The sequence below is a fragment of the Malus domestica genome, chromosome 01 (genome assembly GCF_042453785.1).
Source record: "Malus domestica chromosome 01, GDT2T_hap1".
In the NCBI taxonomy this organism is placed as follows: Eukaryota; Viridiplantae; Streptophyta; class Magnoliopsida; order Rosales; family Rosaceae; genus Malus; species Malus domestica.
The window spans coordinates 22,487,861-22,505,113 of record NC_091661.1 but is presented as its reverse complement, the minus strand read 5'-3'; the positions used below and the strand labels follow the sequence as shown (position 1 = coordinate 22,505,113).

Sequence of the window (17,253 nt, the reverse complement as noted above, 5' to 3'; positions counted from 1 at the left end):
TTAAAGAGGAAACTCATCCTTAATAATTTGATGATATTATATGATGAACTGCATAGTGAAACTCACCTATGTAATTAGTGTAAGAGCCTTATAGTTATATACATTAGGGGAACAGTATTTAAGGATTTTGATTACCTAAAATCCCTAGAAGTAAGTCATCGTACATATGTTATAACCAAATATAGGCTACAATGTTTTAAGCGTTTAGAGACTCAATTACTGAGCTAGTGAATTAAAATAAAATACAAGGAAAATGAATACTCTTAGCATAGAAACAGTGATAAAAAATAGAACGTCCCATTAGTAATTTATATCTAGTACTTTTTTGCACATACTTCCTATATATAGCTAGCCATCTTATTTTTAGTTAATTCAAGAATATATAATATGGCATCAATTTCCTTATATTGCTGGGAACCCGCCGATAAATTGTAGGGTAACCAAAGAACTGTGATTGCATCAGCCAGAGAGGTCCTAGGAATCTAGGGTTATTGAACCTAGCTATTCTGTAGGTTAGTTTTGAATGATTAATACATGGCTATTAATGCATCATCCATGTCCTTGAAATAGGATGTTTATCGCTGTTGCTTATTTTTCTTGCCATTTTAGTAGTGTCTGCTGTACTTAAAGCACATGCATGAATACCCGATGGGGCGTTGAGGGGGTGCGAAAGGTGTAGCCGCATAGAACCTCAAATTTGAAGGGCCCCTAAAATTTTTGTCATCTAATACTTATATGTAATAATATTCTTTATTTAAAATTGTTTTTGTTATGAAATAATGTTCTATATTCAAAAATTGATTTTGTTAGCACTTTAAAATCTCATCTTACACTCCTTATAAGCGTAATTTTTTTTCTTTCTAAATACAAAAAATTAGAGTACAATAAGATATTTTGAGTGCCAATAATACACCATAAAAGACGGTATTTTTTCAATATTATTATATAATAATATTACATATTCAAGTGAAACTTTAAGTTAGAGTTTTTAAAGTTTGTTTTCTTGTTTGATTGTTTAAGATTAAACTGCTTTTGATTATTTAGTGAACGTTATGTTTGTAGCTCTTTTTACTTATTATTAATGATATTTTTAAACTTGCAATCAGTGAGTGCTAAACTTTGTTTTGATTTAAGTGATTGTTTTCTAGCGTCAATACATTGTCCTACATTTTTTAAGACTTATCTTAATGAGGGGCGCTTTTATAAATTTAGCACAAGGCCCCCAAAATCTCAGAGACGGCCTTGATGAATACGTACTTACACAAGTTCCTAGCATGTAGCTGAGTTGTCTTCACTACCTGGTGCTCCCTTCGATGTCAGTTACATTACTCCGGCGGTGTGGATGCGCAGGTTTTTCCTAATTAGGTATTTCCATGTCCCCATGGATGAACGATCATCATGATCTCAGTCCAAAAAATATGTACGTACGCTAGATTCTGATGATGAACAAGGCTTTCTTCTACTTGATATAGAGTTTATTTACAAATTTGATTGCACCTAGAGATCGCCTCTTGAACTATATTAATGTTCATATATATGCTAAAAAATAGGCTTATTATATGAACAGATAATTCAGTTTTTGAGTCATATTTATGAACAAGGCTTGTTTTGGAGAGCAGAAGCGCATATATATGAACAAGGCTTTCTTCTACTCGTAATAATGAATTAATTAATGTAGGATCCATATATGCAAAAAATAGGCTTATTATATCTTTTTTCTCTATCAAAAAAAGAGAAAATTTTGTCACCTAAAATGGTATGAAAATGTGGTACAATAATTTAATGGTCTTATTGAACTCTTGAACCAAAAAAAAAATGGCGACTTCAAACTGATGACGTCATCTCACTACCTAAACGTCGCAAATGCTATCCACCGTTGACGTATTATTCACCCCCACCCCCTCCCTCTTTGCATTATTTTCCAGACTGCTTGGTGCTTTCCCTTTCTCAGTCTTTCTATATATATGTGCACACAGCCATTGCCTTTTTTACTCCAACCCAAAGCACCTCATAACTAAAGCAAAAAAAGCTCACTCAAAACCAACAAATATGGAGTTCGATGCCAAAACTGCTACCACTACTACAAGTACGGCATCACTTCCACCTCCATTCTCCTACTCTCCATCCTCTACTTCTTCTCCCAGTACTGCATCATTTCCCTTTCCTAACTCTCAGCACTTATCTAATTATCTTTCTCCTCATGCTTCTAATAGTAATATTGCTACAAATCCATTTCCGACCTCTCCTTCACCGCCACCGGCACCTGTGATTCTCAGCCCATGCGCCGCCTGCAAGATTCTTCGCCGCAAGTGTGCGGAGAAGTGCGTTTTAGCTCCATACTTCCCTCCTACTGAGCCCCTCAAGTTCACTATTGCCCACAGAGTCTTTGGAGCTAGCAACATCATCAAGCTCTTGCAGGTAATTAGTTTATATTTATATTTCATTATCTTCTATTTACTGCACTAACTAAGTAATACATATATTAATCATGGGATTTTGTAAAAAAAATAAAAAAAGTCATGAGGAACACTTTTTCCACTTTCATGTATTAAAGTAGAATTTGTTGGCTTTATTAAATTCTTCAATGATTGTCAAAGTATACGCGCGTGTTGTAAGATTAATATTTTGAAATTGGGTTTTGCTTAAAAGAGTCGAAGTTTCCTTCTAAACCACAGTTCTCAAAAATTAACATTATCAATTATTCAGATTCACAATCCGTCAATGTACTTAAAACATGCCCTTATTTAAAAGTTGTATGTGTGAAAATTTTGCAGGAGATTCCGGAGTCTCATAGAGCAGATGCAGTGAGTAGCATGGTTTACGAAGCCAATGCTAGAATTCACGACCCGGTTTATGGCTGCGCCGGAGCAATTTTCCAACTCCAGAAACAAGTCGGTGAGCTCCAAGCCCAACTGGCCAAGACACAGGCAGAGCTAGTGAACATGCAATGCCAGCAAGGAAATTTGATTGCCCTAATTTGCATGGACATGGCACAGTCTAAAGAACAAGCCATTTTGCAGCAGCAACAGTCTAATAACATTGACACAAGCTGTTTTCTGGATGAAAACAATTTGGGCACGGCTTGGGAGCCTCTCTGGACATAAACAGTAATTTGGACCTTGACCATTTCACATTGGAAAAAATACTTTGAAAATTTGTCCAAAAAAGTGACCATCTCTTAATTAGTTATTAAGGTATATAGAAATTATATATAAGCGTTATGGTGCTTCTAAAATAATGTTACTAGTAAACTTAACTTTATATTTCTCGCCCGGGGGGGGGGGGTTTGGAGGAAACAGGAGGGATGTCTTATTATTCTTAGTCTGTGCTGATTAATTCTTGTATGAAATTCAAAGCAACCTAATTATATACATATATGTGATGATGTAATAGTCTTCCTTATTTCATTGTCAAACTTTCTCTTCATTTTCAGCTTCTAAATCTCAGCTATTCAGATGTCACAACATCAGACATTGTGGTTTAAATTATTCCTCATTTCTTTAGAGTAGCTTACTCCTCAATTCAGTAATATTATCAATTTAATTACATGTAACTACATTGATTAACATTATGAAAAAATATTCTAATAACCGTGTGAATGTAGTGTATGAGGACCAGAGGCCCAAGAAATTTTTCTACGTTCCGGGAACACTAGGTGAGCTGGTGTTCCCCACAAATAAAGGATTAACACGTGGTCACCACTAATCATCATCCAACATCTGGCAAAGAAAATTAAACGTTTCTTTTTATCTTTTTAGGTAAAAAAATGCCAACTATATATTTTTGGGAACTTTAACGAAAAGCATCCGATACTGTTCATTTTAACGAAAAATCACATTTTTACACTAAAAAGTCAATCCTGGTACTATTCACTTTACCCTTTATTTTGTCTTTATCATTAAAACTCAAAGTTTTCAAATCCTTTTCATTAGTTTTCTTATATTTTTTAGTTTAACTTCCTAATTTATCCCAACCTGCTGCTAAAGGAAATCAGAAAAACCACAGCCGCCCCCCACGCCCCATCCACGCCATTGACCCCGAGCTCCCATCACAGAGCAACCATCCACCTCCATCGCCGGTTGTCGATTTCATCGGCGACTCTATCTTACTATTGTTTCTCCTCTTCCCTCTCTTTATCCCACTCTTACTTCGACAGAGATAGTCGGCGGCAACTCAAGAGCTGGTGCATTCACCGGCGTTCCCTTTTGTCCTAGAGCTGCTGCGACGGCGGAGGTGGTGGACTGTGGACAGAACTCTGGTTTTTTATTTCTTTAATCAAATAAATGCTTATCTGAGAAATGAAATAATAAATATTAGGAATAAGAAATAAAGTTGATCCAAAATGGATTGATTATATTTTTGGGAAGCCGAACGTATTAACTCAGGTAATTGTCTTTGCCAGATGTTGGATGATGATTAGTGGTGATCACGTGTTAATCCTTTATTTTGTGGGGAACACCCCGGAACCCAGAAAAATTTCTCCCAACAAAGAAGGAAAAGCAGCCGCATGCATCCATTTCAATGCACACAAGACCAAAAAGGCCTTGACGGTGAAGTTTGCTGAAAATCAAGGAATACAGAGCAAACCGTCTCTCACGAACATAATGATGACAAGTTCATAACTGACGCTTACCAACTTACTAATTCCAAGAGGCTTACAACTGTTATTGGGGAAAGACTCTTGTGAGAGAGAACTCAGACAGCCCTATACAAGAATTTCTCGGAGCTTTGAAAATAAATGTTTCATACAAAAATATGATATTTCTCATGATTTGTCCTAGTTGAACTATAGTTAAGCTAGGTTTCCTGTGTCAATGTACCACATTATACTCCAATGTTGTCGACAGTCACTAGCTATGAATGTGATCACTTGATCACCAATTTAGGAATATAAATAGAACCTAAAATGCCTAATATGGGTAACCCGTCTGAACACACCATATACTTCATTGGTTAAGTTTCATTGATATCTTACAGGGAAATTAGTTATATAATTAACTAATTGAAATGAAAGAATCTGATATATATTAATATTAGTGTATTTACTTGTAACATGCATTGACCATATATAAGAGAAGAGAGTGATGTGAACCTTTAAACGGGAAAAGACTTTGGTTAGGCAAAGTCAAATTAAGGGAAATAATAGGTAGAGAGTAAAACTTAATAAGGTGGATTTTTTAAGTATAAAATGTGCAATGAGTGCGTCAAGAAATTCTACATTGGTGTCCAACTACTTCCACCACGGTCACGTTACAAGACATAGTTTTTTTGTTTTTTTTCCAAGTGAAGGGAAAGAAAATGGCACTTGAATCGTAGAAATACTAAAAAATGAACTCATATGATAATGTCTCTTTTAAAATGTCACATTCTTTGGGACTTTTTGGAAGTCGATTGACCAATTAGCAATAGCTTTTTAATTTCTTTCCGTGTCTCGTTTTCAATGTGATCGGTACACGAGATGGTACATCATGTGTCACTAAACAAATGATGAGATATGTGTGCTAAAAAGTTAATAACTTAAAAAATAAAATTTCCCACCATTCATATTAAAACACGTGGTGTATCATTTGTGTTCTTATCACAACTAAAAATTTCTCCTTTTCCACGAGCCTACTTGCTTCTCACCCAATACCTTCTCGAACTAGCTAACCCAATCAAATCCCCAGCTATTGGAGTCAACCCTCTGTCAATTCCATATGCCGCATCCCCACTTTAATTAGTTGTGTGTTTAGTTGGTTGCTAGAAATACATTGTTTAAGTTAGAAATAACAAATCAATCCATTGAGTTGTTAATAGGTTTCGTTAAAATCCATTTAATTTGATATCACTATAACATAAAGGTGCGATTGATAATGATGATGATGGTGTAAGGTGAAATCAAATTAAATCAATCTTAATATATACCCATTAACAATCCAATAGATTAATTTACCACCTCTAATATCAGATGTGGCAGCATGCAGTTAACTACTTAGTCAACTATATATTAAAGAGGAAACTCATCCTTAATAATTCGTGATTTTATATGATGAACTGCATAACGAAACTTACCTGTGTATTTAATTAGTGTAAGAGCCCTTGTATATAGGGTACAGTATTTAAGGATCTTGACTACCTAAAATCCTAGAAGTGAGTCATCATATTTATGAATGTAAACAAATATAGGCTACTATGTTTTAAGCGTCTACAAACGCACTTAATTACTATGCTAGCGAATCACAATATATACAATACAAGATAAATGAATACTCTCAGCATAGAAACAGTGACAAAAATAGGACGTCCCATAAGTAATCTATTTCTAGTACTATTTCTGCATATACTTTCTATATACATTGTTTTAAAAATTCCCGCCTAACGTCGTCTAAGTATCAGGCAGCTAGCCACCTTTTTTATTAATTCCTAAGCATTTGAAAATTAAGAAAGGGTTTCTAGTCCTGCTTACACACTCGCCTAGACCGCCAAGGCACCCACCTTGCCTGCCCAGACCCGCTTAGGACGCAACTCTCACTTAGAAATAAAATAGATAACTTTCATTTGCATTTTTTTTTCAATAAATTATAAGAGACTTGTTGAATACTTAGATGAACAAATATTGTATCCTTCTTCCCCATGTTTTCATTATGTTCCAATACATTATAATCTATGTCATTCTGTTTTGCACTTTATGTATCCCGATGAAATTATTTAAGTTTAGATATATGCAGAAACTTATTTATACGATATATAATAAATTTACTTAAATACGTCTGACCCACCTAGATCTCCATCCAGACCCCGCCTAACCGTCTAGGTACTAGCTCTAGCATGTCGACTAGTGCTTAACGTCTTTCAAAACCTTGCCTATATAGCTAGCCATCGTATTTTTAGCTAATTCAAGAATGTATAATATAGCACCAATTCCTTATTTGATGTGTATATACCAGCTAGCTATGTCCCACCGATAAATTGTAGGGTAACCAAATAACTGTGATTGCATTAGCCAGAGAGGTCCTAGGAATCTAGGGTTCGCTGGACCAATTTTATAGGTTAGTTTTGAATATTGATGCATCATGCATGTCCTTGAAATAGCAAGTTTAACACTTATTTTTCGTGCCATTTTTAGTCATGCCTGCTGTTTAAACCGCGTGCCTGAATACGTACGTTGACAAGTTCCCTAGTATGTAGCTGGGTTGTCTTCACTACCTTGTGCTCCATCTGATGTCAGTTACAGTGCTCCGGCGGTGTGGATGCACAGGTTTTTTCCTAATTAGGTATTTCCATGTCCCCATGCACGAACGATAAACATGATCTCAGTCCAAAAAATATGCAAGTACGCTAGATTCTGATGAAAAAGGCTTTCTTCTACTTGATATAGAGTTTATTTACAATTTGATTGCACCCAAAGGTTGCCTCTCTTAATCTCTTCAGAAGAAAATATCAATCTTACATGAATTTTAGGTTTTGTTGGGTTGCTACTTTAGCTAAATTTTGTTGCAATGCGTCAATACGAGAAATTTCATTCATTTTTACATCTCAAAAGTTTAATGTACTTAATTAGTACGAGATATCTTTCAAAACAGGCGTACATCAATATTTCAAACACAAAACATCCTTTGAAAAATTATTTACCATGTCTCTTATACAAAGATATATTATTACTTGTAATAATGAATTAATGTCGGATCCATATATACGCAAATAATATGATTATTATATGAACTAATATATCTTTTTTGTCTATCAAAAGATAGAGGATGAAAAAGACAGAAAACAAAATAGAGATTAATTAATTTACGTAATCTTATTGCTCTCTTGAACCAAAAAAGAATGCGAGTGACTTCGAACTGATGACGTCATCTCACTACCTTAACGTCGCAAATGCTCTCCACCTTTGACATTACACCCCACCCCCCTCCCTCTTTGTATTATTTTCCAGACTGCTTGGTGCTCTAGCTCCTCTCTAAGGCTCTCTATTTATATGTGCACACAGCCATTGGCTTTTTTACTCCATAATTCAAAGCACCTCATAACTAAAGCAAAAGCACACTCAAAAACAACAGAGATGGAATTCATTGCCGAAACTACTACCACTCCTACAAGTCCACCTCCATTCTCCCACTCTCCATCTTCCTCTATTTCTTCTCCCAGTACTGCACCATTTCCATCCCCTGACTCTCATCACTTATCTAATTATTCTTCTCCTCATGCTGCTAATAGTAATATTGCTACTAATCCATTTCCGACCTATCCTTCACCGCCGCCACCACCACCTGTGGTTCTCAGCCCATGCGCCGCATGCAAGATTCTTCGCCGGCGGTGTGTGGAGAAGTGTGTTTTAGCGCCATACTTCCCTCCTACTGAGCCCCTTAAGTTCACTGTTGCCCACAGAGTCTTTGGAGCTAGCAACATCATCAAGCTCTTGCAGGTAATTAGTTCAGTAGGTGGTTAATAATAATACGTTTCATTATCTTCTGTTTACTGCACTAACTACCTAATACATATATCAATCATGGGATTTGGTCAGAAATATCAAAAAAGTCATGAGGAACACTTTTTCAACTTTCATTTGTTAAAGTAGATTCCGTTGGCTGTATTAAACTCTTCAATGATTGTGAAAGCATACATTGTTGTAAAAGTTAATATTATCAATGATTCAGATTCATAGTCCGAGAATATAGTAGACTTGAATTAAAACATACCCTTGAGTTGACCCTCATTTAAAAGCTGCATGTATGAAAAATTTGCAGGAAATTCCAGAGTCTCACAGAGCAGATGCAGTGAGCAGCATGGTTTACGAAGCCAATGCCAGAATTCGCGACCCGGTTTATGGCTGCGCCGGAGCAATATGTCAGCTCCAGAAACAAGTCGGTGAGCTCCAAGCCCAACTGGCCCAGGCACAGGCTGAGCTAGTGAACATGCAATGCGAGCAAGGCAATTTGATTGCCCTAATTTGCATGGACATGACACAGTCTAAAGAACAAGCCATTTTGCAGCAGCAACTGTCTAGTTGCAATGACACAATCTGTTTTCCGGATGAAAACAATTTGGGCACTACTTGGGAGCCTCTCTGGACATAAACAGTAATTTGGATCTTGATCATTTCACATTGGAAAAAGATACTTCGGAAAAATTGTCCAATAAGGTGACCATCTCTTAGTTAATTAAGGCTTACAGAAATTATTTGTAAGAGTTATGGTTCAAATAGATGGTCTCCATAGTATTGTCCTTTTAAATAATATTATTGTAAAACTTTAAATTTCTCTAGTTGTAATATTGGGAAGATAAAGGAAGGGGGTTGTGGAGACCGGTATGTCTTTTATTCTTAGTCTGTACTAAATAATTCTTGTATCAAATTCATAGCAATGTTTTGGTAACCTAATTATATATATATATATGTGGTGACTTAATAGTCTTCTTTGTTTCATTGTCGAACTTTCCCTTGATCTTCAGATTCTAAGTTTCAGCTATTCAGATGTCATGACGTCACAGACTCACAATGCTATAATGATTTTTATTTATTTTTCATTACAAGCGATAATATTACTGAATTGATGAATAAGCTACTCTACAGAAATGAGGAATAATTTAAACCCGAAACATAATGACAACTGTGTTTAACCATTGCATGACCAACTTTCACGTGACCAAAGTAAAACTTGGTTGAATATTTCTGAATTTAGTAGCATGTAATCACACTGATTAACATAACAAAATCATACTCTAACCGTGTGAATGCAGTCCTTTAAGGTGAACCACATACATCTTGTGTTTTTATGAGTGGTTTAGTCCACTGGTTGCTTATGCATATTTGATTTACCTTTCATCTATTTATCTTCGTTGATCCATTTTTATGCATCAACATATATCCCAGTTTCTGAATGCAAGGAGAAAAGAAAATGGCCACCATTGTATTTTGGGGTAGTGGTATATGAGGACCAGAGGCCCAACAAAGAAGAAGAAGCAGCCGCTTAGATATATGAACATGCCTCCATTTGAATGCACACGAGCAGACCAAAAAAGCCTTGATGGTGTGGTTTGCTGAAAGTCAAGCAATAAAGAGCAAACCATCTCTGAATTTCTTCTACACACTGAAGAGAAATGGTAAGGAGACTCTATCAAGAGTAGGGCTGTTCATGAACTCTCTATCATGTTTTTTGTACAATATTATATAATGTTGGCACGAGAATTAATGTCAAACTATAAGATGACAGAAAGTCCATAAAGAATCTCAGTTTGAGAGAATATCCTTAGCATTTCTCCCGAATAAATGATGTAATATTACATTTCCTTTTTACATATCCACGAACGTGATGGTGTGGAATTCATAACTGGCTCTTACTATTTCAAGAGACTTACAACTGTTATTGGGGAAAAAAACATGGAATTAACTTGGTTGCTGAACAATACAGCAGCCATTCCTACTTATACCCAATCTCATGTGGATACGTGTCAAAGTTTTGATTAAAAAAATCAAAACTTGAATATGTGTCCACCCAAGATTGGGTATAAACAGAAGTGATTGCTGAAAATTCAGCAGCCAGTGTTGTTAAAAAAAACATCTTGTATAGAATCAGCACTGACGCAAGCATCGTTTCTCCCACAAGAAGGTAAGCATTAGGTTAGGTAAAGAACACACATCCACATCCTCACTTCGTGAGCCGTACACAAGAATTTCTCAGGCTTTCGGATAATATTTCGTAGAAAAGTATGATCTCTCTCATGATTGGTCCTAGTTGAACAAAGGTAAGTTTGGTTTCCTGTGTCAATGTACCGCATTGTACTCCAATTAAAGTTGTCGACAGTCACTAGCTAGAAACGTGAACCAGATGACCAGTTTAGGAATATAAAATAGACATAATCTTGTGGTGGTCGTTAACTTAACTTAAGGAGTAATTAGGTTTTCATCCTTATTTTTACTACTCTATTGATTAAAACCTTATTACTTTTCAATTTTTTATCAAGGTTCTTTGTATTAATAATATAATTAATTATTTCAATAATAAAATATTTTTTATTTCTAAATATATTCATTTAATATTAAAAATATTACAATTAGTATATTTATATTTATTGTTAAATTTTTTATCATATATTTTTATTTTTAGTTTGTACCCATTTTTAATTTGCAACCCTTTTTTAATTTGTACCAATTTTCCTTTCAATTTTAATTTGTACCCATATATTAATTTCTTTTTGTGCCCATATTTTTTAAAGTTTTATTTGTATTGTACCCATATTTTTTTATTTATTTGTACCCATTTTTATTTTTGCTAAATGTACCCATTTTGAAGAATGTACCCATGTTTTGATACAATAATTTTTTGGTTATTTTTTATGAATGTACCCATGTTTACACACACACACACACAATAGTATATTTATATTTTAATATTTTTAATCCCACAAATTATGTTTTTTATTTAAAATCTCATTACTATAAACAACTATAAATTTTAATTTTTAATTTAAAAAATATAGTAACGTACATAGAAATAAATTATCAATTAATTTTAGGGACTTGGATCAAAAATTGAAAACCAATAAAGTTTCAGTCAAAGATTATTCATAACTAGGGACCGCATCCAAAGTCTCCCTTAACTTAATCACCATTAATTTGATGACGAGAGAGAAGAGACTAGGAAGGATAGTTATAAGCTAGGAATTAAGGAAGACCAACCCTCCATTATTCAAAGTCTTGAACCTTAATTGCCGGCTGTCGCATGCCAACGTCGTTCGAGAATTTTATTTTGGTCCATCGTTCAAACACTACTAGCACATATTTTTCTTTCGGGTTGAGTTCATCTTAGGGTCAACGATCACTTATGAAACTTCAAGGCCTCTAGCAATTAAGAAGGTCAATGTGACTATTCCGTGCTATAGATTGTGGGAATTTCTGAAGAGTAGTGCTATTCATACATCTATTTTTATTTCTCATATATTTTTCTCAATTTTTGAGTCGGATCGAATGAATTAAAAAATATTAGTGGCCAAAAATTAGCAAGGGTGTATGAGAGGTAAAAATGAGTGTGTAAATAACACTATCCTTTTTGTATTGTGTTTCTCTTCTTCATGAGGAAGCATATGTGTAAGTTTACATAGTAGGCTATACAAGCTAATGAAATTGAGATTCTACCATAAAACCAATTTGTAATATGGGGAGTAGTCAAAGTCCATATAAGCACATAGCAAACATTGTCCCTCACTGATGTGGGACAACTCTCAACACGCCCCCGCACACGTGTGGGAGATTTTCAAGCCTACATGTTTACAACAACTGGATGATACGCGTGTGGGAGATCTTCAAGCCTACATGTGGACAACAACTGGATGATGTGGAGCGCGTGTGGCCGTTTGGCTTCACACGAGGACAACCCGCTCTGATACCATGATGAAATTGAGATTCCACCATAAAACCAATTGGCAATGGGGAGTAGTCAAGGACCATATAAGCACATAACAAACCTTATCTCTCACCGATGTGGGACAACTCTCAACATCTAGGTTATATGATTACAAGAAACCCTAATTTACAGTAAGTTAACTAAGCTCAATTGGATTAGACTCATGTAATTAACATTTTGACTCTTATAGTATTCGTTCCTTAATTACTCAGAATCTGTTATCATGCATTTCTCTTGTACATTTTTTTTAACGTGGAAATTAGATTTAAGCGCTCAAAATATACATTTTATGAGTCAAGTACAACTGTACAACCATCTTTATATGTTAATAATTTGATGTATTTTTATTTTAGGGGCTTTTAGATCCAGGTCCAAAAACATAGAGTGTTTTTAGGAGTGAATCCAGTTATCTAATTATGTATTTTTATTTCTTTTATACTCATTTTATATTTTCTAAAAATATTAAAAGTCAATTAAAATCTTCTAATATTATGCATTTTCAAACTCCAAAAAATATATTTAATATCTTATAACAAAAAAACTAATATACTAACATAAATTTATCTGCAAAACATTCTACCCTAACTCAAGTAACAAAAATATGAATGTATATAATACCTATACGTGAGATATGAAACCTAATTAAAATGTAGAAAAAACATAACATACCTACAAGCTAGACACATTAATCTGTGACAAGTTGATTATAAAAAAAAATAAAAAAAGCTGTCATATAGGTAGATAAATATAATTAACATGTGATATATGTTGATTATAAAAATTAAAAATTAAATCTATAAATAAGGTTTAAAGCAGGAGAAAGAACGAGAAATAACAAAAATATAAATAAAAAGAAATAAGCAAAGAGATAATTGGGAAGAAATTTGATTTTTATAATAAATCTTATCATTGAACAAATAACTATTGATAATTAAATAATTAAATATAACAAATTAGATTTATTTTAATAAAGTTGACTATTCCTACTATTGGCTCAAAAAAATTGGATTTATATCAAGTTTCTCTTTATTTTAAGGGTCCCTATCGTTAATACTTTGTAGTTTGAACCCAGGGCCTTAAGGTCAGACTCAAAAACACCGTTTACATATGCTTTAATCGTTCCAGATAACACTTGTGTAATATATAAAGTCTTGTTTTTATTCCAACGTTCATGAATCATAGTAACTTCCATCAACCTTCTTTCTCACTTCCTTTTGTCGTGACTGATGAGACTAAAGGTCTAAAAGATTGCGACACTCCGTACTTCCAATGTTTACTTGTCAGAAGAGAATGCTAATTAAGAACTTAATGTTGAAGGAATGAAGGACTTGGTGGGGTGGAGGCAGATTCTCTGCCCTCTTATTTTCCGTGTCCTTCCTTGTTCTTCTGTTTGTGTGGTCACGGTTAAGTCACATCAATATTTTATATTATTATTTATTTTTATCTTATTATCTCTATAAAAAGATAAAATAAAATATTAACGTGCTTAACCGTGACCACACAAAACAAAACAGAAGGACCCGAGAAGTGAGAGCGCAGAGATTCTGCCTTATGGTGGGGTGGGATGTATTGAAGTAGTCATTAGATGACTGGCCCCCAATTCGATGACCGACTATTGGCTTGCCTTGTGCCCCGAGTCACCAATTTGATAGAAAAAAACTTGGTGGTGGAAGAATTTGGGAACAGCGCAGTGGGTTTGTCATAATTTGGTATTGACTATGTATGCAAGAGAGAATCTAACCTAAAAAGTCGTTAAAATAGATTTAATTGACCCAGAGTCTTCTCTGTGATTGTCCCATGTATTAATATAATTTAGAAAATTTCACACACACCAATACAAGGAATTATATTCTACATGCCATCATTCGTCTAGGTTTTCTCTTAGCTGTTTTTATTTTCTCTCTTCCTATCAAATATACAACTTGAGAGGAATAACGTTGGATCTTAGTAATAGTGATTTCTATGATTAATAAGTTGTTTTTGTATTTCTATACGATTTACAGATAAGAATAAATAACTTACACGTAAAAACTCAAGCTTACCTTCTTCTTTTTTCAAACAACGGATATTCTACCTCTGGATTGCAGAAAAAGGATTTGAACTTGATTAACATCGAAAGCACATATGCTCTAACCAATTTGTTTACAACCACAATATAGAGAAGCTTAATATAAAAATTACAAAATAAAAAAAAAAATCTAGAGGGCCAATTATGTTTATGGGTCCTGGTAAGTCCCATCTACTTTTTTTGGGTCAAACGTATAGTAAAATAATTTGGGCTTCAGAAGCCCAATTAATCACCAACCAAAGACAACCATACCTAAGCCACCAGGCCCAAATAACAAGAAGAAAAGCCCATGACCTGTAACTCCAACCCCAAAACCAAAAGCCACCAGCGGTCCAGTACTATAGACAGTGTAGCGCGTTTCCCTTCGGCCGAAGCAGCGGCAGCAGCGACAAGAGGGGCATCTGATCGTCTGATTCCGCATTTGTTTGGCCAGCGAGAAAGCGAGAGAGAAAATGAGCGGCGCCGGGAAGAAAGTGGCCGATGTGGCTTTCAAGGCCTCGAGGAACATCGACTGGGAGGGCATGGCCAAGCTCCTCGTCTCCGATGAGGCTCGCAAAGAGTTCGCCTCTCTTCGTCGCGCCTTCGACGAGGTCAACACTACCCTCCAGACCAAGTTCAGCCAGGTCCCTACGAACCCATCTCTCAATCGCTTACATTTTTTTTAGATCTATGCGATTTCTAGCTGTTTTTTTGCTTCATTTCTAAGTATATTTATCTGGATTGTATTTCGTTAAATTAGGGATTTTTGTTTGTTTTCACTGTGTTATTTGGTTGATTTATAAAATGGGTGGGTTAGGTTTTATCAAATTTCATTACTTTTACGCTGAGTACTGATTTGGATTATTGGTGTAAGCCTTTTAAGCTGTTAGATTTGATTTGAATGGATGGCCTCGGGTAATTTGGATTGGAAATTTTGTGTATAACACCTAGTTATATGGGAAATTGCGGCGAAAATGTATGGATTTTTACACAATTGTGATATTTTAAAGATTTCTATGGTTGCATTAATTTCACTTGTTGACATTACTGTAATGATTTTCAATCAATTTTCTGATTCCCAATTATCATTTGTATGCAGGAGCCTGAACCCATAGACTGGGAGTACTACAGGAAAGGAATCGGGTCTCGCTTGGTGGATATGTACAAAGAGGCTTATGACAGTATGTTTTCTGACTTGAGTAATGAATGCATCCTACTAGTATAATGCGTCCATGAATCTGTCACGTATTGCACTAGTTGCGGTTGCACTTATATACTGATTACGTAGGGCTGCTGTTGTGGAGTTTTTCGTCTTGTATCATGCGAGTATTCTGCTTTGAGCTGAAAACTTGGGCTTTGGTATCTGATAACGACGTGGTTGTCTTGCAGTCTTTTGTGAAATACTTGTGCCTAATAATAGGATGCTTTATTGCTATTGTTGAAATTAAGTTTTTTGTTCTCTGACACTTTACTTGCTACGAACTACCTTAATGTTTATGCTTGGTTAACAATAGATCAGAAACCCTTCCTTGATGAGACGAGCCTTATCAAACTTGTGTAGTTAACTGAGTTGATGTGAATGGTGCGTTGTATCCACCCACCTCCTAAAAGAGTCTTAGTTAAGCTATTTTGACTAATAAAAGCAAGTCATTGAGTCTAATGACCTGTACAGAACTGAAGGTCTCATCTTGATTTATAGTCTTATGGGAAAATAATTTTTAGCTAGTGATGTAACATTGCAATTAACTGTGTTTTGGGCTCTTGGTTGTGTTTTTCTCCTAGCAATTTTAGAAAAACAATTGGTCATCTGATAGATGCGTGTTCTAGAGAGAGAGAGAGAGAGAGAGCCTTGTTAAGTTTTCTTACTTTATCATGTCTTGTGTATCTTTTCTTTCTCTAAAAACAAAACAATGAAATTGTTGCAGGCGTTGAAATCCCCAAGTATGTAGACACAGTCACTCCTCAGTACAAGCCTAAATTTGATCAATTGGTTAGTTGTCTCTGTCTAACTCCCAAGTACTTTATCATGTCTTGTGTATCTTCTATCTCTCTCTCTCTCTCTCTCTTGTTGTCTCTGTCTAACCCTCTTCATCTATCCTTCGTTTTTAACTTTATGGGTGCTTTATATTTTGTTGTGAGGTACAGTTGGTGGAACTAAAAGAAGCAGAGGAAAAGTCTTTGAAGGAGTCTGAGCGTTTGGAGAAGGAGATAGTTGAAGTGCAAGAGTTGAAGGTAATGGATACAAAATAGTCCTGTGCTAACCTCGTGCTTGTAGAATGTATGATTTCTCACTGCATTTGTTTATATGTCGACAGAAAAAGATAAGCACCATGACTGCAGATGAGTACTTTGAGAAGCATCCAGAGCTGAAGAAGAAATTCGACGATGAAATCCGAAATGACTACTGGGGCTATTGATGACATCCAAGGTTTCAATGTTTGGCAATATTTCTGGAACGCATCGCGTCATGTTTACCCCCTTTTTGTTTAATAATAAGGATAGCCAAATTGAGTTTCTTTGTAATCTGGTTCCTTTCAGTTTGACGAATTTGAGCTTCAATAGCACCCCTTCAAGAGGGCTTGTTCCCCAGTAGGCAAATCCGTCTCGTTACATTTACATAACGGCAGTATCCGGATTGTGGAATGCTTCTGTTGTATCCAGAGTTGTGTTATGTATTCAATGTTTCTCCAATTACAAATGAGTCGAATATAGTTTTCGTCGATTTCTTTGTATTCCATCGGATTTGCGAGGGGAGGCTTCTGTAGAGCCTGATTCCGGTTCAATTTTATGCCTGAAACCTTCAAGCTCTCTCCGTGCCTATAA

The 17,253-nt window shown here is 35.2% G+C and overlaps 3 protein-coding genes across 3 annotated transcripts; all 3 read left to right on the top strand.

Moving 5' to 3' along the window:
- The first annotated feature begins 2,001 nt into the window (after positions 1–2,001).
- LOC103432949 (LOB domain-containing protein 1-like) lies at positions 2,002–3,415 on the top strand. The gene is made up of 2 exons (XM_008371176.4): positions 2,002–2,418; positions 2,775–3,415. Exons 1-2 carry the CDS (start codon positions 2,050–2,052, stop codon positions 3,102–3,104), a joined length of 699 nt encoding a protein of 232 aa, XP_008369398.3. The 5' UTR covers positions 2,002–2,049; the 3' UTR covers positions 3,105–3,415.
- Positions 3,416–8,044: 4,629 nt separating this feature from the next.
- On the top strand, positions 8,045–9,059 carry LOC103432943 (LOB domain-containing protein 1-like). Its single transcript, XM_008371168.3, has 2 exons — positions 8,045–8,407; positions 8,730–9,059. The coding sequence occupies exons 1-2, from the start codon at positions 8,045–8,047 to the stop codon at positions 9,057–9,059; spliced, it is 693 nt and encodes a 230-aa protein (XP_008369390.2).
- Positions 9,060–14,755: 5,696 nt separating this feature from the next.
- On the top strand, positions 14,756–17,152 carry LOC103432490 (ATP synthase subunit d, mitochondrial). Its single transcript, XM_008370696.4, has 5 exons — positions 14,756–15,074; positions 15,530–15,611; positions 16,356–16,420; positions 16,576–16,662; positions 16,746–17,152. Exons 1-5 carry the CDS (start codon positions 14,904–14,906, stop codon positions 16,845–16,847), a joined length of 507 nt encoding a protein of 168 aa, XP_008368918.1. The 5' UTR covers positions 14,756–14,903; the 3' UTR covers positions 16,848–17,152.
- Positions 17,153–17,253: the final 101 nt, after the last annotated feature.

What these genes read in the sequence shown, in the direction of transcription:
- LOC103432949 (XM_008371176.4), top strand. Translation starts at nt 2,050, where the DNA reads ATGGAGTTCGATGCCAAAACTGCTACCACTACTACAAGTACGGCATCA. An exon ending in ACATCATCAAGCTCTTGCAG is followed by an intron (nt 2,419 to 2,774) that starts GTAATTAGTTTA and finishes AAAATTTTGCAG; the next exon opens with GAGATTCCGGAGTCTCATAG.
- LOC103432490 (XM_008370696.4), top strand. Translation starts at nt 14,904, where the DNA reads ATGAGCGGCGCCGGGAAGAAAGTGGCCGATGTGGCTTTCAAGGCCTCG. An exon ending in GTACAAAGAGGCTTATGACA is followed by an intron (nt 15,612 to 16,355) that starts GTATGTTTTCTG and finishes AAATTGTTGCAG; the next exon opens with GCGTTGAAATCCCCAAGTAT. An exon ending in TTGAAGTGCAAGAGTTGAAG is followed by an intron (nt 16,663 to 16,745) that starts GTAATGGATACA and finishes ATATGTCGACAG; the next exon opens with AAAAAGATAAGCACCATGAC.
- LOC103432943 (XM_008371168.3), top strand. Translation starts at nt 8,045, where the DNA reads ATGGAATTCATTGCCGAAACTACTACCACTCCTACAAGTCCACCTCCA. An exon ending in ACATCATCAAGCTCTTGCAG is followed by an intron (nt 8,408 to 8,729) that starts GTAATTAGTTCA and finishes AAAAATTTGCAG; the next exon opens with GAAATTCCAGAGTCTCACAG.